This window comes from Panthera pardus, unplaced genomic scaffold (assembly GCF_024362965.1).
Source record: "Panthera pardus isolate Hobbes unplaced genomic scaffold, ASM2436296v1 HiC_scaffold_12, whole genome shotgun sequence".
NCBI classification, from domain to species: domain Eukaryota; kingdom Metazoa; phylum Chordata; class Mammalia; order Carnivora; family Felidae; genus Panthera; species Panthera pardus.
The window spans coordinates 50,019,052-50,044,692 of record NW_026526677.1 but is presented as its reverse complement, the minus strand read 5'-3'; the positions used below and the strand labels follow the sequence as shown (position 1 = coordinate 50,044,692).

At 35.8% G+C, this 25,641-nt stretch overlaps 1 protein-coding gene across 3 annotated transcripts in view; it reads right to left on the bottom strand.

The window, feature by feature from the left end:
• Window positions 1-25,641, bottom strand: part of STK33 (serine/threonine kinase 33) — a 168,926-nt gene that overhangs the window by 24,200 nt on the left and 119,085 nt on the right. For all 3 annotated transcript variants that reach the window (XM_019456219.2, XM_019456217.2, XM_019456216.2), the window contains exons 8-11: window positions 24,807-24,891; window positions 18,274-18,349; window positions 14,102-14,214; window positions 13,574-13,659 (exon numbers count right to left, since the gene is read on the bottom strand). In XM_019456219.2, coding sequence (XP_019311764.2) covers window positions 13,574-13,659; window positions 14,102-14,214; window positions 18,274-18,349; window positions 24,807-24,891 — 360 coding nt within the window. The remainder of the gene's footprint in view (window positions 1-13,573; window positions 13,660-14,101; window positions 14,215-18,273; window positions 18,350-24,806; window positions 24,892-25,641) is intronic.

Genomic DNA, 25,641 nt, shown 5'->3' with positions numbered 1-25,641 from the left:
CGTCATTTTGTGATGTTCCTAACAATATATATGTATTCTTAATTGAGTATAGTTGATACCTAGGAATAAATTTTTTCAATAGGAAAGTGGAATAGTCACTTTATTAAAAAACATAGAAGAATGTTCAACTTCCCAAAATTAATAAAACCCAAATCAAAACAATGAGATGCCAATTTTCACTTAACAGATGGACATAAGTTTAAGTTTGACAATACTCTGTATTGGTAGGGGCATGGGAAAACAGGGTTTCTCATCTACTTGCTTTTTTTATTGGATCACATAGGAAATCAAAAGGGAATTTATTTGTTTAATTTAAATTTTAGTTAACATACAGTGCAATATTGGTTTCATGAGTAGAATTCACTGATTCATCACTTATCTACAACACCAGTGCTTATCACAACTGCCCTCCTGAGTAGGGGTACCGGTGACTCAGCTGAGCATCTGACTTCGGCTCAGGTCATGATCTCACGGTTTGTGAGTTTCAGCACTGTGTCAGGCTCTGTGCTGACAGCTCAGAGCCTGGAGCCTCTTCGGATTCTGTGTCTCCCTCTCTCTCTGCCCCTCCCCCACTCATGCTCTCTCTGTCTCTCTCTCTCTCAAAAAATAAACATTAAAAAATTAAAAAACAAAAGACAAAATGAAACAAAAAACAAAAAAACCCCACAAATGCCCTCCTGAGTACCCATCATCCATCTAGCCCACCCTCCACCTTCATTTACTTGAGCTTTTTATGGGAGGGTAAATTAGTAATAGCTTATCAAAATAGATAATTCACATTCTCTCTAACCAGTAATTCCACTGTTAAGAATTTATCCTATAGATATGATAATACAGTATGCATATCTACAGCATAGATATAATACAGTACATGATAATACAGTAAATATATACTTGTAAGAACATTTGTTGCACCATTGTTTGTAACAGAAACAGTCTGAAACAACTTAAATGTTCCATATTCATATTCATAGTGGACTATTTAGAAAATAATAGAGTGTCCATAGTTTGGGATATAATGCTGCTTTTTAAAAAATAAGGAAATCTTTCCAAGATATATTAGATAGAAAAGAATAGCATGCATAATATGAACTTGCTTGTGTAACGTATGTGTATATATATATATATAATTATATAGAATATAGAATTATATTATAGAAATTATATAATTTATAATAGAATTTATTATAGAATATAATTATATAGAATATATTCTATATAATTATATAGAATTTTTTTAAAAGAATGCATAGAGACTTAACAATGGCTATCTTTAGTAAGAGGGAATGAGGGGGATGGAGGAAGAAAGTTACTTTTCCTTTTTTGTTTACCATTTAAATCACTTACCATGGATAATCCTAACTATTACCTTTATAGAAGTAGTAATTAATGTAAATTACAGCAAGAAAAGAAATAATGTAAATTGCAGATACCAACATGAACTCTAGCACCCAGAAAAATCACCAAACTCATCCTCATGGGTCTCGATGAGCCCAAGGCAGCAGCATCCCAAGGTAATAATGACCACTGAAGTAAGCAACTGTGTGTCACTTTACAATTTTTCCTAAAAGTCATCTCGGTGATCTTCTTTTACACGTGCAGCAACTATACGAATATACAAGGTTTAGTGCTGATATTCCTATTCTTCAGGGGAAAGCAGCCTGAGAAAGTTAGTAATTTATCCTATGCCAGAAGTGTATTTCCAATTGCCTGTCAAGAATTTCTAGCTAGAGGTGTTGTGGAGCCTTCAATAGTGTATTGTATATTTGAAAGTTGCTAAGACAGTAGATCTTAAAAGTTCCCATCACAAGAAAAAAAATGTAACTATGTGAGCTGATGGATGTTTTAACTAAACTTATTGCGGTAATCATTGGCAATATATACATATGTGAAATCATTATGTTGTACACCTGAAATTTATATAATATTATACATCATTTATATCTCAGTAAATCTGGAAAAATAAAAACAAACTCGATATATTCCAAACCAACATTCTTCAAACTGTGTACACCTGGCTGTACATGAAGACTTTCAAAGGGATGTGTAGGCAGGGATAGTCTGCGGGGAATCTATTTCAAGACCCCCAATTTCCAATGATCTATTCTTTTTCAAAAGATTGGCAGTAATCTTTTCTATGTTCTTTTTCTTAAGTCAGCTTCTTCCAATTCTCATTATTGTATATATATTTATTTGTGTGTCACAGAATGCTCATTTATCTAAAATATATAACAAATTATCAAAAAAAAAAATAAAATATATAACAAACTCCTATAAATCAATAAGTTAAAGACCTAAAACCAAATAGAAAGATGGAGGGAAAAAGCTTGAACAGGTGTTTCACAAAAGAAGATTTAAAAAAGAAGAAGATATCCAAAAGGCCAATAAGCACAATTAAAGTGGTTAATTTCATTTGTCATTCAGGAAGTGCAGAATAATTAAGGAATCTACTCCTGAAATCATTGTTTCACTATATGCTAACTAATTTGGATGTAAATTTTAAAAAAAATTAAAAATAAAATTAAAAAAACCACACTCTCTCTCTGTCTCTCTCAAAATAATTAAATGAACTTTAAAAAAAAAAACCACAATGAGATGCTATTATATATCTTCCAAAGTATCTAAGTTAAAAATATTGACAAAATAAGCACTGGAGAAGATGAGGAGAAAAACTAGAACTCACACATTGCTGGTGAGTGGTAAGCCCACTCTGGAAAAGGGAACAATGGAATTTTCTAGTTGGGGATAGAAATGTTCTATATTTTGTTTTGGGTGGTAGTTACACAGATACATACATATATAAAAATTCATCAGGCTATATACTTAGAATCAGTGTATTTTGTAGTTAAGTAGATTATGTCTTAACAAAGCTATGATGAATTTAAAGATCAATTTCATAGCTTCACGGATATTCCTTCATGTAGTTTAATCATTTTTACTAATATATATTATTCCATTGTTAGACCATACCATAATGTATTCATTCACCAAACTGCATTTGGGCTGATTCTGGGATTTTGCTCCTATATACACTTCTATACTCCTGGTATATAAGTGCAAGAGTTCCTCTTGGGTATATTTTTTTTTTTTTTTTTTTTTAATTTTTATTTTTGGGACAGAGAGAGACAGAGCATGAATGGGGGAGGGGCAGAGAGAGAGGGAGACACAGAATCCGAAACAGGCTCCGAGCCATCAGCCCAGAGCCTGACGCGGGGCTCGAACTCACGGACCGCGAGATCGTGACCTGGCTGAAGTCGGACGCTTAACCGACTGCGCCACCCAGGCGCCCCTCTTGGGTATATTCTTAAGAGTGAAATTTCTTGGTGGTAGAGTATATGAATGGTTAGCTTTATAGGATGGTGTCAGACCCTTCTTCCTTTGTACCAATAAATACTCTCACCAGCAATGATTAAGGGATACGCTTTATCTACATCTTTTCCAACTCCTAATATTGTCAGATTTCTTAATTTTTGGTTTACCTCGCTGAAGTCTCAATTTGTATTTCCCGATCACTAATGCAATTGAATATCTTATCACATGTTCATTAGCCAAATGTGGGTCATCTGTCATGAAATGCCTGGCCCTGTCTTTTGCCCATTTTCTACTAGGTTGTTTGCCCTCTCTGTATTGATTTGTAAGTTATCTAAATTTCATATTAACCCTTTGTTGATTATTTGGGTTACAAAAATCTAGTTTTTCTCCTAGTTTATAACCTGTTAACTTTACCTACAGTATTATTTTATGAACAGAAAAGTTCTGAAGATTAATATTTGTCAAGTTTATCCATGATTTCTTTTATGTTAGTGCCTTTGTTATCTTGCTAATAATATCCTTTCCTATACCCTCCAAGGCACCCAAATTTTTCTTCTATATTTTCTGCTAAAAGTTTCAAAGTTTTAGTGTTTAATATTTAAGTCTTAGATTCATTTGGAGCTGATTTTTGTCTATGATGTGAGATAGGAGATAGGATGTGAGATAGGAAAAATGGATAGGTTATCCATTTTTTTCATATGGATAACCATTTATTCCAGCTCCATTTATTGAACAGTTTCTCTTTTTCCCACCAATCTGCCATATGACCACCGTCATAAAAGTCCCAGGTGTCCGGTTCCATGTATATTTGAAAATATTTGTATAATTCCTTTCATTTGAATGATAATTCGGGTGGATACAAAATTCAAAGTTAAAGTTCTTTGTCTTTTTTTTTTAAGTTTATTTATTTATTTTGAGAGATATAGAGACAGCACAAGTCGGGGAGGGGCAGAGGGAGAGGGAGACAAGAGAATCCCAAGCAGGCTCTGTACCATCAGCCCAGAGCCTGACGCGGGGCTCGAACTCACCAAATCATGAGATCATGACCTGAACCAAAATCAAGTCTGATGCTTAACGGACTGAGCCACCCAGGTACCCCAAAGTTCTTTGTCTTTTAATATATTTAGAATATTACTCGATTTATGCTCATATCCAATGTTGCTCCCCAAAAGTAAGATGTCAATGTGATTCTTGCCCTTTTTCATATGATTTGCTATTTCTCTCTGGGAGTTTTTAGAGTTTTTTCTTTGTTTTTGATGTTCTTAAATTTCATTATGCCTCTTTTGTCAGTTCTTCCTTATCTCTCCTATTTAGGATTCTTCCATTTGTTGAAATCTGAAATCTTTCTTTTTTCTTTAATGCCGATTATTTTATCTCTATTATTTCTTTAAAGATTTTCTCCTCCTCCTTTTTCACTTTTCCTGTCAAATTCCTATTAAATGAATTTGGGCACTTTTAACTCCACATAACTTTTTTTCTCTCTTTTTTTTTTTTTGTATGTTCAATTTGTGTATCTTCCTGCTTCCCTCTGTAAAGTTCTATAATCTGATCATCTAGTTTTTAAATTCATTCTTCAGCTGCACTCATTTCACTATTAATTATATAATTGCATTCTGTATTTCAACTATTATACTTACATGGTTCTACTTGGTTCTGTTTTATTATTTCATATACTTGCTTCATATTATTAACATCTTCCCTTATCTCTTTTAGTATGCTCACTTTGTTGATTTTCAAATTTTGGACTGCCTATTCAAAACTCTCCTAATGGTGTCTGAAACTTGGTCTGTGATCTCATCTTCCCCAGGGAATACTTGTCCTTGGGAGGACAGTGTATGGTTCTAAGGCCAAATCCAGGTCCTCAGCCCAGGAGTTTAAGGAAAAGTAGGGGTAAGAACCCTAAGCACCAAAAACATGCCCCCTCCAAGCTAGTCCTCAGTCCAGGGCTTCATCCTTATCAATCTTCTCCCAGGAGAAATGACCTTAGGTACTCCTAAAAGTATAACCTTGCATCGCTGACACTTTCCCCCTTCATTTTACTTGACTTTTCCACAGTATTTGACTCTCTTTAGCAGTCCTTTCTTGAAAACTTTTCTGGATTTTTATATTACCCTGGCCTGGTTTTTCTCTTGTCTCTGAGTATCTTATGTTTGTGAACTGCCTTCCAGGGTCTAAATTTCTTTTCTCATCCTTCAGATATTGGCATTCCATACTCATTCCTCTTGTCTCCTCTCTCTATATACTTTCTCTAGATGGCTCTCAGGTCTCTCTCCAGCACACAGCGTTCTGCTAAGATCTAGCTCCACCTCTCACCCCACCTGCATGGACACATCCACCTCAAGGCACCACAGGCTTTTCAAAGTTTGTATGTTCCAAAGTGAAAATCATCTCTTCCCCCACCTCAACTTTCTCACTGTCCCATATTCTCTATTATCTCCATCAAATTTCTAAATAAAGAAAATCGTTCACCTCTGTATGCTACCTGTCATTCTTCAAGGGGAAATGGGTCAGAAAATGTTGGTTACCTATTTAAAAGTTATTCCTGACTTTTTTCTTGATAAGAGTACTTTGACTTTTTTTGTTTTTTTGTTTGTTTGTTTGTTTGTTTGTTTGGATATGTCTAGATCAAAAGGATAAGTTATGGGTTTCTTCAGTCTTGGCCATCCCATTCATTTTTGCCAGATACTCATTTCCACATCCTCTCCTAGACCTAAGAATGGCCCATGTGATTCACTTTGGGCCAGTGAGAAATAATGAGAATTTATCTGGGTGCCATCTTGATAAAGTTTTTTCCTTGGTAAAACTGGAGAAATGTATACTATGTCTTTGTCCCCTTTTTTCCTTCTTGAGATACTGTCATGTGAGAAGGTGATGCTTGGACTGTGGCAGCCATCTTGCTACTGTTGGAGAAAAGTCTTAGGATGAAGGCTGGTCCGGTAAAGATGGAGGCACACAAAAATGGTATAGTGTCTGTGAGTTGTACTGTGCCCAAATGGAGGACTCCAGAAAGCTACTGGCAGCATAAGTGTATCCAAAGAACTGAGAAAGATTAACAAGTTAAAGTGTCAATGTTTTCTAGCCTTGGTAGGCATATTCAATTCTTTGCACCAAAATGTAAGGGAAGGAAAACAACTTGGTGGAGAGGCATAAAGAAAATTAAATAGCTAGAAAGGAAAGCCTGCTAAAACACTGAAATATTAGCAACTACTTGTTAAAAAATAAAATCTTAAAGCCTTAAAAAAATAAATAAAAGTATAACCCACCAGTCCTGGAGCTTGGAGTTCAATGTGTAAGGAGTCAATGCTGAACACCAGTCACTTCCCACCCCTTTTCTTTAGCTTCTCACTCAAAACAGGGCTTTAGTGCTGCTTTGATTTTATTGCTTAAGACCTCTGTGAGGGGACAGGTATCACTGTCCCAAGGCAAAGGAAGAGAAGCAAAATGGGAACTTGGATTTTTTTTTGTCTTCCTGTTTTAACTTCCTATCCTGGCTCCTGGCTGCCGCCTCACCAATCGTACACACCAGCTCCAAATGAACCCTTTATTTTCCCAAGAATTTCTCATAGTATTCTCTGTAATCTTGTATCATAAGGTTTTTCTCTAAAGTTACTCTAGGTTTAATCTTCAGAGAAGATGCAGTGTTCTGTGCTAATTCAGCATCTTGGGAAGGAACAGAGCCTTTTGGAAGTGGCCTCTCCCTGGGTGGTTTTTGACAATTAGCTCAAACAGATTTAAAGAACTGAGTGACACTGCTATGTCAAAACTCCTTCCGGGGCACCTGGGTGGCTTAGTCAGTTAAGTGTCTGACTTTGGCTCGGGTCATGATCTTGTGGTTCACGAGTTTGAGCCCTGCATTGGGCTCTGTGAGGACAGCTCAGAGCCTGGAATCTGCTTCAGATTCTGTGTCTCCCTCTCCCCCTACCCCTCTCCCACTTGTACTCTGTCTCTCTCTCTTAAAAGTAAATAAACATTTTTAAAAAATTAAACACACACACACACACACACACACACACACACACTCCTTCCATTCCCATCTACTTATTTATGTAAGGTCCTTGGTGCCTGTATCTTTAAAAACTAAAACAACAATACAATTGGTGCTGAATGCTGTCTCTAACAGTAAGTAATATTCAATTCTGGATGAATAAACAGTTTGGGGGAAAAATGCAGCTTCATCCATCCACTAAAGAGATGCATTTCCAATATAATTTTACTTGTGATGCTTAATAATTTTAACAAATTATAATTACGTTCTCTTGATCAATTATGTGTTAATAAACATAATGATAAATCATTGTTAAATAATTTTTAAACATTTAAAGGTTTAAAATTTTTAAAACTTAAAATCACAGGGAATAAAAACAAAGTATTAAATATGTATTTGAATCTTTTTTTTGGAAAATGAGACAAATGATAGGATGATTAATAAAAACCTTTCAAGTAAAAATATATATAAGGATAAAATTCTGTGAAAGAAGTGGAACAGAAATACAAATTCAAACGAAAGAATGAATAACCTAAAGTTTCTGTTATAAAGAGTTCATAAGTTTTTACAAATGGATAAGATGAATATCCTATACATGTAAAAAACAATATTAGTTTTATTTTTAATTGTCAATATTTGTAAAACATTATAGCCTTTGAAATTAAATTTATGATGAAAAATTTTTAAGCTTGACCTACAAAGATCTTCAGAGATTCATAATTTTTACATATTGTTGGAATTACAATAAAAGTTTGAATATACAATTCCAAAAAATGCCTCATTCTTTTTCCAATCTACGAAACCAGCAATTCTCCTAGACTTTCTTTTTGTCTTACACCACTTTCCCAGTCACCCGAAAAAGGTTTGATTCCTTGTACTCTTTTACCTAACATTCATACTTATTTGAAAAATTGTGCTGATTTTCTTCCCAATGTCTGATTTTTCCCCTCCTCTCTGTTCCATTCTTTTTGCCCAAGTTCCGATCTTCATCATCTCACCCACATCCTATTTCAGTGCTCCAACTGCTGCTTGCCCCAAGCAAACCATACCACGCGCTGTTGCCAGATTATTCTTCCTGAAGTTCTGTCTCGCCAGGAATCCATCTACCAGCCCACTAACTGATGGAGCTGGCCTGTGAGGAGTCTCAGACACTTGGCTACTTGTCCCTGACCTGCTCCAGTGCCCATCCTGTTTCCATTCAGACCCTGATCCTCATTTTATCTCCCCATCAAGATCCTGCTTCTGCCTTTTAGCCAAGTTCCCTCAAGACCTTCAACTCAAATGTATTCCTAGGGCTTTGCCAGCTTCTTACTATCTCAGGCAGGACACTCCATTAGAATAGGCATTCTCCCCTCAGAATCTAAACCACAGACCTCATCCAAGTCCACCCAAACTACCCTACAAGGGTCAGAGGGACAAAGAAGAAACTCACATAGGTTCAGCTGTGATCAGGGTACTTCATTGTCTTCCATTAGCAACCCATTGTCAAATAAGCTGAAAATAAAGTCTTCTCCAGGTAAGTCAAGTTCTAGAGCAAAACAGTTCTCACCTGCCTTCATGGCTTAATTTCCCCCTACTTCCCTACATGTCTTCTACGGATCTAGAAAAACAGAATTACTACTATATTTCGTATTCTCTGAACATAGTACACATTTTTTTTCTGTCTTTGTAAAGTTCTGTCTTTGTAAAGTTCTTCCTATCTAGAATCCCCTTCCTTCTTACCATGACTGTAACATTAATTTCTACTTTCACCTATTCTTTCAGAGTCAGATCACATATTACCTTCACTTTAAGTAGTTTCCATAATCCGCTAAAGGGAATATTAGCTCTCTTCTTAAAAATCTAGTACTACCACTACATTATATAGCACCACATTACTACATCATATGTTTTATCTTACCATATTATATAATATTATATAGCACTGTTATATAGTACATAAAGAATACATGTTATTATATACTATGTGTAATATATACACACACATACACATTATTATATATTCATTCACTGCCTGTATTTTTGTTTTAAACCCTTTACTAGGTTGTGGGCAACCTGTGGGCAGGGACTGTGCCAGACTCGTCCCTGTGTCCTCCACAGCACATAGTAGTATTCAATAAATATTTATTGAATTATTAAGTGTATATCAATCATTGCATATTGAATAAATCCCCAAGGCTCCTGCTTAATGGGTTCCTTTGTAACATAATTTTCATAAAAACCTTCATTAAATAGGGCCTCAACATATTCATACACATAAGGTAATTCACAATTTAAGAATAACTAAATATAGTAAAATAAAGGTAAGAGTCTTAACATATTGGGATGAAAATATACAGTAGAGAAAAAATGCCCAACAATTAGGCATCAGAAAAGTTTCACTCTCTTACTTAGAGTGTGTATGTTAAGGCTAAAGGTCAAAAGCTGATGATCAAAACCTGGATAACAGCTTGTAAATTAATGAACAAGGGTCTTGTTCACACACTAGAAAAAACATTTTAAAATTAGCCCCCACACTTTGATGACAAGTGCCTTCACAAAGTTTGACCATAAAGCAAAAGTACATTGTACGTTGTGGTAAATTACTCAAGGCGAGAGGCTGCATTCTATTTATCTTTGTACCCCTATAATGGCTGACGGATTAAAATCCAAAGATACTTGTTAAAATCAATAAAGACATTTAAATGACTGCTGTGCCATTTTTAAAAAGCCACCTTGCAAGACTGATGCACTACGACAATAATTTCCTTCATTTCAAAGAGGATACGTTATTCTCAACTATCTATGACAGCAAGTTAAAACTTTTTTAGACTGGGATTCACGTCCTGTCACAATTTTCTTTCCTTTTTTAAAAGTTCATTTCCCACTTCTTTCCTTCAAGCATTTTATCTGCCAGTCAAATTGAACTTCCTTATTTTACACTTGCTTGCCTCTATACCTCTGGTCATTTGGCAATTTCTTATGTCATTCATCATTTTCTTCCCTGTATTGTATCTTACACATAGCTTGTCTCCCTTACCAGATTCTAAGTTCCTTATATCAGATTATCTATCCTTAATTATATTTTTATATATCTTTATATATCTTCAATTATATTTTATTACCTAGCCTAACATGGTAGGCACACACACACACACACACACACACACACACACACACTCGGTCAAAGGAATTACTGAATGTATGAAGAATACCAACAGGGCTCAGATCTGGAAACTACTTTATGACAAGCCATAGAATAAAATGTTTCCTTAAATTATAGCTGGGTTCTTAAATATAAGTAGGCATTAAAAATACCTTGGAAACGTGTTAAACATGCAAATACTTGGTGTTAGTTATCAGAAGGGGGCTTGAAGGAATACCAAGTGGCAACTGTAATTACCCAATAAGGAGTAAACTTCTGAACCACTGTTGAGAGTAAAGAGGACAGAAAGGAAGAAACAGACACGAGAGGATCCCAGGCACACTCCTGGCAGTAGGAGACATCATCAAACTCTTCCTTTGTTGGAAAAGCATTTCTGGGCTGGTTTTCCTTACATCTAATCTTTGACTTTTGAAATCAGGATGACAAATGTATTTATTTTAAGTTCCATTCACTTAAATGTACATAGAGAAACCATGACTATTTTTCTCAGAATACTTTTCAGATATATACCATATTTCAAAATGCACAATACATAGGCTGAACCATAAAAACTTTTTATCCAATAAAGCCCTTTGAAAAAATGTCTCTACATGTTAGATATTGCAAAAGATAAGCTCTGCTTATAAAGCAGCCAGGTACTGAGAGAAGTAACGTGTTCTTTTTAGATTATTTCAAACAGAGGATATGAATTATAGGAAGACTTCAAGTAGCTAAGAAGAAAAGAGTCTTTTTGCCTTTCAGAAGTTTATGAAATGCCCATATTCCAAACTTCATACACTGAACTCCTTAGGGTAGTCTGATATAGTACACGCTATCTGTCACTTCTCTACCCATTTGGCAAAGACTACATAGAGACAAATGTTACAGAGGCTCAAAAATGGAGACTTCTGGAAAAATGACCAAAGCCAGAAATAAAGTTGTACTAATTAGAAAACAAATAATTAAATGGCCAAACCCGAATGTTGTGTGATGCTGAAAAGAGATAGATTTCTAAGGCACACCATCTGTTTTACAGTTTTTGATTTTGCTGTACTACAAATCTACTCAGAACAGTTTTGCCATGATCTAGCTGCTAGCTCATTTGCACAATTACTTCAGGCCAGAAAAACTTATTGCACAGAAGCATTTCAGAGATCAACACATTCATAGAAGAGGGCAGATAGAAATCAGCTTTCAGTGAAGACTAGTTTCTGAGCCCTTGAAGGAAAAAAAAATATTATTCAAAAAAATGATTACAAATTGCCAAAGGAAAATGAGAGAATTGAAAGGAACAGTGATATCACTATAAATTTCTGATACATATCTAAACTGACCTGGGTCACCACCAACCCCTCTGTTGGCCAGTCTAATGGAAACTCATCTCGCCTTGACCTCTCAGCAGCATTTACCTGGGAGCTAAGCTCTCACTTTGTCAATCCTCTCACTTAACTTCTCTGGCACCACTCTCACGATTTTCTCCTCTTCTTACCTGCTATCCCTCCATAGCCCCCACTGCTAGCTGATCCTCTTCTGAATGCTGTAGTGTCTCATGGCAGGGTGCTGGGGCCTCTTCTCTTTTCTATCTGTATCTTCTTACTAATTTATCTCTTTAGCCCGATGACTTTACATGGCATCTATATACTCATGATTCCCAAACTTCTATCTCCAGCTTGGACTTCCCCAGCTCCACACTCACATATCCAATGATCTATTTAATATTTCCACCTGGATGCTAGGTGTCTCAAGCTTTGCACATCTAATATGGAACTCTTGAGTCACCATCCTCCCCGCAGGAAAAAAAAATCTGGAAGTCATCCTTGACTCCTCCCTTAACCTCTTTCCTCATCTAAGCCACCACCAAGTCCTGTCAATTATACCTAAAAAACATGTCACATGTATTTCTCTCCAACTCTATTGCTACCACCCTGTCCAAGCCACCATCACCTTGCGACAATACCACTGCAAGGTACACATATCATGTATCTCCAGTACCTAGCACAGTGTCTAGCAAATAATAGATGTACAATAATTTCTTCATAGATGAATACTGCTTAGCAATATTTCCTATGTGTATTTAGAAATCTCCAATCTCAGTTCTTAAAACATTTTCTGAAATACCCACAGGCTTACTCATTTATTGAATCATTCACTCATTCAGCAATTATTAGTTGGTCTTAGGCTCAACAACATATTTTGCAGTGTCTTCAAGATGGCAGAAGTTTGTTTCCAGTTTTTATGAAAATCTCTGGAGATGGGCAGTCAAAGGCTGGCATGGCAGCTCTGTGAACTAAGAGCCCTGGTTCCTTGCATCTTATTGCTTTGCCATCCTCAGTTTATGGATTCCACTTTATGGTCTAATGTGGCTAGTCAAACAAAGAAGATGGGTATGAGGAATGCCATACTCTTTCCATTTAAGGACATTTCCCAACAATTGCTCCTACTTCCCCCAACATGATAACTAACAAAAACTGGGGATAACTAGCAAAGAAGACCAGATAGCAACGTTTCCAGCTGCAAGTGAGGATCCTCATACCAGAGAATAAAAAGAGAATAAATATTAAGAGGTAAGTAGCTGTTTCTTCCAAGGTTCCTATTGTGACCAGGTAATGTTCTCAGTACAGAAATACAAAGCATGGTAAGATATAGGGTCTATGCTGAAGGCAGTTAGTCTAATGGGGGAAAGCAATATGCAAATGAATAATTACTCAAAATTTCAGGCCAGGTAACAGCCACTGTTAGGAGATCTTGGTTTTTCTAAGTCCCCAAAGATTCCTTCTATCCAAAGAGCTGAAAGAGAAGTGGACAGTTCCAGTGCTTTACGTCACTGAACTGTACAGACTGCCTCAATATTCCAGTTTTCATAACGGGCATTTCTCAGCTCTCTTCTACAGGACTTGATATGGCATGGAGCAAAGCAGAGTTCATTTAAACCTCTGTAAACATATAGAAACTACTGTGGTAATAGTTTTAATAATTTGAAAATATCCATTTGAGAAATGTGTTAAGGTTCAATAATTTCTTTTAACTTGTCATAAGATGAAACTAATTGACTATTTTAAGACTATACATAAATGACAAGGCCAAATTAAAAAAAAAAAAAGCAATGATAGCATGTCAAAAAGAAAAAAAAAAGAAGTAATACTATCACTTACTGTTATCCACTGGTTATCTAGAAGTTCCTTAGCTGTGATTCTGTGAGCAGGGTCTACTTTCATAAGTTGTTTCAACACACTTTTAGCTGCAAATAAGGGAAAATCCTGAAAATCTTATTTTAGCTACAATTAATACATTTTCCAGTTTATTTAGAATAAGGTCTATGTGACCTGAGGGAATGACTGCAATTATAAAATAAATATCATCAGTATAAATGGTTAATAAATAATGTTTCACAGGCCTACAGTGAGGTTTTATGGCCTGGATTAGCTGGTTTATGGTCTATAGTAAAAATGAGCTAGATGATTGGCAATTTCCTCTTCAATTTTTACTATGTATTTTCTGTTTTTGTTGGAAGTTTTGACAACAACAATCACAGTGAAGAGATCACTATTTCTACAAGTAAATAGTGTTTATTTCTACGAGTAAATACAATGATTAAACAGATCTCGAGTATTTGAATTACTGGCCAAGTTTCTTATATTACATATATTTCCTTCAGTAAATAATAACAAATCTATACTTACCGCAATCACTTATGGAATCCCAGTTTGGATCTTCAAAATGTAGTTCTCCCTTTCTTATTAGCTCAAATAGCTTCTCTTCTGAGCTTGCCAAAAAGGGTGGTTCTCCACATAATCTACAACAAAGGCAATGATTTTGTTTAGATTTTTAAAAAATAATCAAAATGATGCTATTAAAAATTAACTTTCCATAGGAGTTGGAAATAGTGGTGCTTCAAATTTAAATAAAGGATAGCTAGAGGTGGGTATCTCTCTAGATGTACAAACAGGAGAAAAGGGTTTTTGCAAGATCAGTGCTAGGCCCTCTTTATAAACCTTGAAATCTCCAGATTAGCAAATGGCCCAAAGGTGTTCCAGATGGGGGAGAACTAAGCTTAAATAGGGCCAAAATACAGGAAGGTGTGAGATTTTAAGTACGCAAATAATAGTGGAGGTGAACTTCAACGTGAGAGAGGATAATGTAATGCTTTAAAGGACATAATTCAAACTGAAATTTGAGGAAAATATACTGAGTTTTCAGAGTCCAATGAGAGTTGTATCCATGGTAAAATACTACACAAATGTTAGTAAGAATAAACCAAGAAAAACCCTGGGCTGTACAGGCTCTGAGTCAAAGCCAAAAATACATTAAAATCACCACAACTCTTCAAAACTGGTATACAAAAGGAAGACAACCTGGATGAGGAAAGTCAGATGACGATGATTTGACCTTTCAGTCTAGAATGAAAGCTGAGTTACATAATGATCAACATCAGTAAAAACCATTGGCAATATATATAAAGTCAGCATGGCTTGTTGCACATTCTGTAATACAGGGACTATGTGTCTTCAGACTCTTTTCAAAGGAAGTACTGTACTATATTTTACAAAGAGCATGGCAAGCCTATGCTTCAGTAAGTAATCCAGACCAAAACTATAAGAACTCGTGTAAAAGCTGAGTTCCAATTCTTCATAATATATTCTCAACAAATGTTACCCATCATCTTCACTGTCAGTCCCAACCTCTGAGTACAACCCTATAGACAACAACCAGATTTTGCCAATGACAACCAGACAGGAGCTGAACCTGGGCTCATCACAGAGGCAATACCATATGCCTGTTCTTCAACTCTCAGGATTATATTTTTCCACTTTGTTACTGAAAGAATAAAATGGCATAATTATATTACACTCCGCAAATGCCAGTCTATTATGTCCATAAGTATAATGATCTCTAAGTTTCCCAGCAATTAGATTTTTACTTTGACTTTTAAAGTTATACTGTGGAGTTCTTTTAAAATCTTCACTATGATCATTTTTGAATAAATCTAAATTTGATAAATAATTCACATGATAATGAGGATGGTGATGATGATTTTGTAGGGAAAAAAAGTTGTTTTCATCCTTGAAGTTGATCAACCTAGGCTGGAAAAGAGAACTCTTCATTTATATAGCTTCTTGTTAAAAGACCAGTACTTATCAAGTTGTTCTACAGTCTCTTATTTTAATACTTTTTATTTCTCCAGCTCATTCTGACCCTCCTCTCTCTGATCTTATTTGCCTATTGTTTAGTTTCAAAATGCAATAAAAAAAAAAGCTAGATAAATGGTCTTACGGACAATTACTATCTATTATAACAAGTACAGGCCAGCAAGAGTCCAGCTCATTGAGTCTGTTAACAACCAGTGATATGCACATTCACCAATTTCTTAGCTGCCCCTGCATTGCCCGACTCGCATGCCACTATAGCTTAAGGGCTACTTTTTAAAAAATTCCACTTTTTTTCTGTCCTTTGCAATTTTACTTACACAAAATGTATCTAATGGTTGGTCAATCAGCAGCATATGAAATTTTATGACAGCAATTTTCTGCACATCCAGAAAAGGGAATCCAAGACATGAAAAATGCCTCTTGAAGCCTTTCTATTATTTTCTGTTGCCTTCATAGGAATCACAACAGCAGAGGATAGTACCCATGAAGAGTGTTTATGTTAATTTCACCTTGAGGAAGTACGTTATCATTGTCCAATTAAGCAGAAATGAATCAGGGGTAACTGATAAACAAGAAAATAACCCCCCTGGAGAAGGTAATATGTTTGTGCCCTTGGTGAAAGAAATTATCTATAAGAACACTGGCTCAGGCAAATTAATGAATAGGCACTGATTAGCTAAGTAAGAGTCTAGTGTAAAGAAAAAAATATGTCATTATGATGATATGCAGTCACGCTCTGAAGCAGAAAAATTCAAATTATATCTTTAAGAAGGAGAAAAAATTTAAGATATGTAATACACTATCACTTTCTTTAACAACAAATTCAAACTAAGAAGGCAGCAAATACCACATGAATTGTGTAATAATAGATTACATATATTATGTTTGACTTGTCTAGAAATTCTTACAAGTATAAAACACTAATTTAAAATAGTTATATTTTTAATTAAAAATTATGGCTCAGAATTTTTATGGTTTGATTGTAATCAGCACAAAACAATGATCAAAAACTTTGTGAATATGTTTATACTTCATGCAATCTGAGCAGTGATGTGTGTTGACCATCTGAGTTACAGCTACAATCACATCTTCCAATTTCTGCTGCCTGTGTATTCCATTTCACAGAACTGTGAAAATGTAACTACTGTGATGTCAATATTTAGAAATGATCTGGAAGAGGTAGTACACAGTGAAATCTTCAATATGATCATAAAACTAATGTTGCATCAGCATAAAAATGTTCATACTCACCAAGAGGCAGAACAATGGCCACTAACTTTTCAGAACACCTCTTACATAATTCGCTTTAATTCAATTTAACAAACAGATATTGAGCACTGACTACATACCTACCATTGTACCAGATACTAGGGATGCAAAGATGAATAATATAAGATCTCTTCCTTCATGGAATTTAGAGTAAAGAAAACAAAAACAGAAAACAAAAACATACTCTAACAATTATATTCCAATAGTTTTAAAAAGTGCTATGAGAACACAGGAAAGTGAACACTTCCATCAAATGTACACATGTGCAAACTTTCCTGATGAAATGTTATCGTTTTTCTTTCAGTGTTGTTGTTTTGCGTGCATTTTTGTATGTTGCCTTAACCCCTCTTTGGAGTGTAGGAATGTATATACATAATGAATGCAGTAGCTCTGCTGGGGTAGATGGTAGGAGTTAGGGAAACAGAAGGTGTTCATGTTTGAGCTGGAGGACCCAGGAGAAAGGTTAGTAGAGAAGTAAAAGAACATTCTAAGTAGAAGAAACTGCATCAGCAAAGACCCAGAGACATGTGATACACGGTATGTGAATCAGAAAGAGTGGCCTGAGTGGCTATAGCATAGGGTAGGTGCATGGGAATGCACATCTAGCCCAAGACTGGAAAGACATTCTGGAGCCAGATCATGAAAAACTTGCCTTTATGCCGTGCTGGGATGCTCTGACGTTTTTCTATAACAAGGGAGAATTATCAGAGGTTGTGAATCAGAAAAGTAGTACCATCAGATTTGAAAATTAGAAAGTCCTGACAGCAATGTGAAGGATGAACTAGGGAGGGAGACCGGGGGCAGGAAGAACAGTCAGCAAGACAATGTAATATTCTAGAAGACGGATCATAAGGAGAAGTGATACAAGTGAAGAGAAACCAAAGAATTTCCTTTTCAAAGGAAAAATGAACAGGACATGGGGTTTGATTGACTCCTGAGAGTGAGAAAGAAACAGTGATGTTTTCGGTAGCAGCGAGAAGATCAGGAACTATGGAATACTCTCTGGATCCCGGGATGAACCTCTGTCTAGTTAGTGTCCACTCCTCACATATGCCCTGTTCATAGGACAGCTAAGTGCCAGGTACCAGTACCTGTCTCTACCTGATGAATCTCTTCAGAAAATACAAAGAAGCTTTCTGGTTTGTAGCAAAGGATCAGGGAGGTGTTAAGCAAGAGTTCACTCAGATCATGTCACGTATTCTAGCATTTATGGGTCAACGAAAAGCAAACCTGTATGTTATAAATTTATAGTATTAAAAAAAATATCTAATGGATGTAGCTAACAACTAATAAGAGAGCTTTCAGAAGTACTTCCCAATTGTTTTTTCAGTCATTTTTTAAAACCTATATTGTTGAATCTTCATTTAAAATCTATATAATTCTACTGTTAGGGACTATCCATTCATTTTAAACTGTACCTTTAGCAGGCTACTTACAGAATGTACATTATGACACCTATGCTCCAAATGTCACACTGCTGGCTATAGTCGTGGGCATTGATAACTTCAGGGGCTGCCAAATAAGCAGAAATGAAATAATATTAATAATACAATAAATGAAGTTTAAATGCTTAGACACAAAGCATGAAAAATGTGCTGATGTGTTGTAATTTATTCCCCCACAGGGAAAAAGAGAACCAACAGCAGATGTTAAATGAATAATGTACAGGCCTTAACAATTGATGTCACTGTACCCTCACTCCTGTCATTTAGCTTCTAATGGAACGATGGCATAAACTGTGTAACTAAATGTACTACTCTTCGTTCCTTTGAAATTGTTAAGAAATGATTTTGCAAAGACTGTGTAAGTTATAGAAGACAACAATATCTCAGTTCCTTTCCAAAAATAGAATTGAATACGTGCCTGAAGTGGATATAATTTAAAGCAAGCCCAATATGTGGAAATCTGGATTCACAGAGAAACTAAGATAAATGGTTATAAATCACTTTAGTAAAATAATAATAATAATAATAATAATAATAATAACAACAACAACAACCCAGCACTCCTATGACAGGACACAAATTATTTTCCACACCTTCTAAATGAGAAAACTAAGGTGGCAAAGAAAGAGCTCCTACAACCTAACTGGATCAAAACGCCAACTAGGAAAAGGATCCAGGTACTCTGAGTCCCCAGTTCTGTGCTCCGTACTTTACAATGTGTTCACAATAGGGCTCCTTTAAACAAGCTTCTCAAAATAGTTGTTTTTCTTTCTTTTATTTTTTGTTTTCTTTTCTTTTTTCTTTTTCTTTTTTTCTTTTTTTTACTTGAAGGGAGCACAATTTAATCGTTAGATTACTTTATAATGGCTGGCTTTTAAAATGGCTTTAAAAATGTCCCATATGATATTTCAGGAATAGTCTATTGTGCCTCTATGGTTAGGAATCAAATATCTTTCCTTAAGGAAAAAGAAAGAATGAAACTGTTATAAACAGAAAAATAAAATATAGCTGTATATATTTCAATAGAACTTTAATATTTACAAAATACTTTCATATAAATTATGTTATTTGTCTAAATCATACTATGAATCTTGGGAGATGGGCATCTGGCTCACTCTGCCAGTGGGGAAACTAAGGTTCAGATACATGAAGTGACTTGCCTAAGGTTACACAGCTACAGAGTACCTCCCACATAAAAGGTGTTATTTTAGAAAAGTTTCATTCTCCCGCCCTGCCCCAGACCCTTCTTTTATAACTACTAAAAGCAAATGGAATTTCACTTCTTCTGCCTGTTGTCAAAGGAACTAAAAAGCAACAAAAAGGAACCAAAAAGTAAAGAGAAGAAAGAATGAATAAAGGTTCAACTATAGATAATTAACAAAACTGAGTAATTCATTTCCAAATCATTGAAAATTAATTAGTATTTTCCTTTAAGTAGCTACTTATATTCCTCAACTCTACTTAAACTCTTTAAATACTGAATCATTAGAGTTCAAGTTGTTCTGTGGCTTTGAGTCAATGACAAGGGCAAGTCTGTGATTTGATTCCATGAAGGCCCTCCACACTGTGTGCCCCACAAGGTAAGGGCCGGGATTCTGGGCCTTCATCTTTCAGAGCCATCTTAATTACCGGGGGCGTTTCCACATGCACTGCCATCACAGCCCTCACAGGGAGGCAGAGGCCAGAATGACGGTGCCAGGGAGCCATTTAGGAAGTCAGCAAAGCTCTACAAACCATCTGTCTTCTCTCTTGTTCTCTCACTTGTTATCAGTGTAGACAGCTAATAAGCAGGCATAAAACTCAGGGTGCTTGGATATATTTTCCCCATGTAACTACAGACCAGATGTCTTTTGCCAACAGGAGGATATGAACAGAATCTAAAGTAGCCTTTTCCCAAATAAGAGAGAACAGTTTCGAAACTTTATATATCAAGTAGGAAAAAAAAAAAAAACAGAACTAAGTATACTCCTCAGCAATAGAAATGAATAATCCACTGACACAACATGGGTAAGTCTCAAAATCATGACACGGAACAGAAGACAGACACAAGAATGTACACTGATTCAATTTAAATAAAGTTCTAGGCAAGAAAACCTAAGATTTAGTGATAAAAGTCATCAGTGGTTGCTGGGGTCTGGATGGGAGACTGACAGAGAGCAAGACAAAGGAATTTTCCAGGGCAAAAGCGATGTTCTATACTTTCACTGGGGCGGTGATTACATAAGCACATGCATTTGTCAAAATGCATTGAACTTTACACTTAAAATCTGTGCATTTTATTGTACATAAATTTTATTTCAACAAAGATGTTTTTAAAGAAATCTATAAAAGGTACAAAAAGATTTGTCAAAGCCCTATCTTGGTGGATGACTTTAATAACTCTCTCTCTTAGAAGTCAACAGAAGCAAACAAAATTAAATTAATAATATGCAAAGTCTGAATCACAAAGGTATCACATTTGACTTTATAAATACACACACAGAGAAATTTTTGTGGTCAACAAACCAGGAATATATATACTTTCTAAATACCCAATGCAACATTTGCAAAAACCAACTATGTGTTCAATCACAAAGAACAATTCCTAGAAGCCAAAAACCTTTAAGTCACAATTGCTCAGGACAATGAAGAAAACCAGGCAGAAAAACCAAACGGCTAGGAAAACTAACACATATTCACATGAACATCAAACGTATCCCAACCACCTGGGAAACTCTAAAAGCATTTCTCAATGATTCCTGGATTAAAGACAAAAACTAAAATTATACACTATTAAAAAATAAATAATAGTTAGAAAGAAAACTGGATAGGAAAAGAAATGGTCAAAGAAATACTCAGAGGAAAATATGTAGAAAATAAGAACGCTGAACATAAATAAGCATTTAGCTTAGGAAGTTAAATAAACCAAAATAAAATATAAAGAAGGAATTCAGAAAGATAAAAACAGAAATTAATGAAAAAGCCAATCAAATAACATTAGACTTGAGCTGGTTCTTTGAAAGCCCAATAAATTGTCCTAACCACTAACAAATCTGATCAAGAAAAAAAATGATTAGTATTATTACAAGAGCTTAAATTGAGCACTAAGTGTCAGGTAATGTGCTAAGCACTTTACATATATTTTCTCTTTCAATTCTCATGTCAACCTGATAAGAAAGACATTATTATTACCATCCTAAATACATCCTCTCCCCTTCCCTGGTTTATTTTTCTTTCTTAGCACTTCTCTCTAACATCCCAGATAATACCAGACATTTTACTTTTTTATTTTGTTTAATGTTTGCACCAACATGACATTTTTTTCTATTTTGTTCACTGCTGTAGTCCCAATACCCAGACCAGTTCTGACACAAAGTAGACCCTCAAAAATTGTTTGATAAATGGATGACATACTCCCCATTATACAGATGTAGACTGCAACAAAAGCAGTCAGGTTGTTTTGCCCAGGTGTAAGTGACAGAGCTGGAATCCCAAGTTAGCCCAGTGATGCAGGACATATTGCTAATCTGCCATCATATGACCTTCTTAAAAAATATTAGGAATTATTAGGGGTACAGAACCACAGATACACTGGAGAATTACAAAATTGTAAGTGTGAGGTGCCTGGGTAGCTCAGTCGTCTAAGCATCCAACTTTGGCTCAGGTCATGATCTCACGGTTCGCGGGTTCGAGCCTGGCACCAGGCTCCGTGCTGACAGCTCAGAGCCTGGAGCCTGCTTCAGATTCTATGTCTCCCTCTCTCTCTGCCCCTGACCCACTAGTACTCTGTCTCTCTCCAAAATAAATAATTAAAAAGATTTTTAATTAAAAACAAAATTATAAGTGAATATAATATGCACATTTATGCCAATAAATCTTAAAATCTCAACATGATGAACAATTTTCTATCAAAACAATTCAAGAAGGTGTGGAAAACATGAATAACCCAGGATAAATTGAAAATATAATAGAAACTTAACCTACCAAACGGAATCAGGGCCAAAAAAACTTTAAGGGGAAATTTCATCAAACTATTAATGAATAGATAATTTCTGTTACTTTGTGGTTAATGAGCAGATCATTTTATTTTTTAAATGAGGCTAGCATAACCCTAACATCAAAAAAGAAAAGGGCAGCACAAAAGAAAGCAAGCTACATTCAAAGCTCCTAAATAAAGTGGTGACGAGTTGAATAGAGCAGTATATTAAACCAAGTGGAGTTTAATCCAAAGGTGCAAGGATAGTTCAGCATTTTAAAAACCAATTAATGCAATTAGTCTGCTAATAAATTTAAAGAGAAAAAATACATAATCATCTCCTAGGTACAGATTTGAATAGACATTTCATCAAAGATTATGAGTGACTCACAGCTACGTGAAAAGATGCTCACCCTCATTGGCCACTAGGAAAATTAAATTAGCAAATTAAAAAACCACAATGAGATACTACTTCACACCCACTACAATGACTATAATTACAAGGAAAGGTAATTATCAAGAGTGAGCAAGGACAAAAAGAAACTGGAACCCTCATACCCACATGCTAGTGGAAAGGTAAAATGCTATAGCCACTCTGAAAAACCACTTGGCAGTTTCTTGAAAAGTTAAACATAAATAATCCATGACCCAGCAACTTCACTCCTAGGTAGCGCCCAAAGAAAATGTGTCCACATGAAAATGTGGACCCAAAAGTTCATAGCAGCATTATTCATAATAGCCCCGAACTGGACACACTGCATGGCCATCAGCTAACAGATGAACAAAAGATGGCATGTCCGTGCAACAGACAACTGTTCAGAAACATAAAGGGACAGACTACGGCTACAACAGGAAGGTACTGCAAAGACATTACGCTTCAGTGAAAGAAGCCAGACATAAAAGACAACATATGGTATGACTCCGGTCAGACGAAATGTCCAGGAAAGGCAGATACAGAGAGGCAAAAAGATTAGTGGTTACCTGGGGCTGGGATGGGAATGAGATTGAGTACAAATGGGCAGGAGGCAATTTTCTGGGATAGAATTACTCTGAAACTGGACTGTGGTGATGGTTGCACGAGTCTGCGAATGCAGGAAAAATCACTGAATGGTACACTTTTTATGGCATTTAAATTGTACTTCAGTAAAGCTGTTAAAAATCACACTTGGAAAAATGGTAAACTGTTGCTTTACAAAATATATTTAATCGGTACTCTTTATGATGTACCACTTGATGGCAATAAAAATGGACAAGAAATGGAAAGAAGCAAAACACACACATGATTTCAGCACGAATTCACAAAACCAATAATTAAGTTTGGGGTATGATTACCTAAGAGATATAAACACTCTAAGAAGAGTCCAGAAAACCAATAAAAACTATAATCTTTAAAGATAAGAACTGCGAAAAAAATGCTAAAACAACGAAATTATTTGACCTAGGAAAAAGAAAAAGTAGCTTGATTACAGGGCCATCAAGTCAAATTATGGCAAAATCAGACTGCTCAGGTTTTTTTTTTCTGCTTTTTTTAAAATTGAAGTATAGTTGACATACAACATTCTATTAGTTTCAGGTGTAGAACATAGTGATTTAATATTTATATATGTTACTAAATGATCACCACAATAAGTCTAGTCACCATCTATCGCCACACAAAGTTATTACAATGTTATTGACTCTATTCCCTATGCTGTACTTTACATACCCGTGATTTAATTTATTTTATAACTGGAAGACTGTACCTCTTGATCCCCTTCACTTATTTTGCCCATCACCCCCAAAACTACCAGTGTGTTCTCTGTATCTACGAGTCTGTCTCCGTTTTGTTTTGTTTGTTCGTTTGTTTTATTTTTTTAGATTCCACATTTAAGTGAAATCATATGGTATTTTCCTCTTTCTGTCTGACTTCTTTAACTTAGCATAATGCCCTCTGGGTCCATCTGTGTTGTTGCAAACGGCAAGATTTCATTCTTTTTCATGGCTGAGTAATTACACATACTCAAACATACCACATCTTTATCCATTCCTCTATCGATGACACTTAGGCTACTTACATAGCTTCGCTACTATAAATAATGCTGCAATGAACATGGAGGTGCACGTATCTTCCCAAGTCCGTGTCTTCGTTTTCTCCAGGTAAATACTCAGAAGTGCAATTGTATCACATGGCATTCCTATTTTTAATAACCTCCACACTGTTTTCCACAGTGGCTGCATCAATCTACATTCCCACCAACAGCATACGAGGGTTCCCTTTTCTCCACATCCTCGCCAACACTTACTTGTCTTTTTGACAGTAGCCATTCTGACAGGTGTGAGGTGGTATCTCATCGTGGTTTCGATGTGCCTTTTTCCCTGATGATGAATGATGTTGAGCATGTTTTCATGTGTCTGTTGGCCATACAGATGTCTTCTTTGGAGAAGTGTCTATTCCACTCTTCTGCCCACTTTTTAATTGGATTGTTTTTAGTGTTGAGTTTTAGGAGTTCTTCAAATTGCTCAAGTTTTAATCTACATTAGTTGTTCTACTCCTTTATATAGAAAGATCATTTTAAATCTATGAACTTACCCATATAGATAGGAGTCCCACATGTGGTCTGCAGCATGGCTTCACTCCTACCCTGCTTCTTCACAGCTAAGCCAAAATCAGTCACCTAGAAGAAGAAACCCAGTCACCTGGTTTCCTGTCCCAGAGTTCACTCATTCTGAAAGTAGGAGTTCTAATCGCTTCTCGGCCTTTTGGCTAAGATCAAGTGTGAAAGTAGGAGTTCTACCGCATTGTAATTGCACTGTATTTAATTCAGGGATTCTTGAGGATGGAGGGGTTTTATTTGTATTACTAATAAGGACTTTGCTTTCACTTCCCTCCCACCCCTCTTTGTGAAGAAGAAAAACCTTGCTGGTAAAGAGAAGGCTGGTTTCTCCTATCTGGAGCAAACACCCATGATACTGATTGATTGTTCCTTCTAATTAAACTTACCGGCTCAACATGGGAAGTTCTATTTTGAAAGAAGGCATTTAGCTTTTTCAGATTAAAAAAAAAGTTATTTTTAAAAACCTCTTTCATTGTAGAATGCATTCTGGCCTTAGTAGGTTTACTCTCTATTTTTCTGACACTCAAGCTCTGTTCCAGTTTAAAGCACCGTTATAAATGCAGTCATTATCCTTGGCAGCACTCACAGAAACGGCCCCCTTTTTAAAATTACTTATAAGACACTATCTCTGGTAAATACCATCTTCTCTTTGCTATGACTTCCTTTGTGTTTCTAGAGTATACTAACTAAAACAATTACGACGCTATTAAAAACTACAAGAAGCAAATTAACAGGGAAAAAAGGCGACCGTAGAGCTAGAAATACACGGGAGGCCCTGCTGCGACTGCGCTCTTCCTGCTCTGTTCCAAA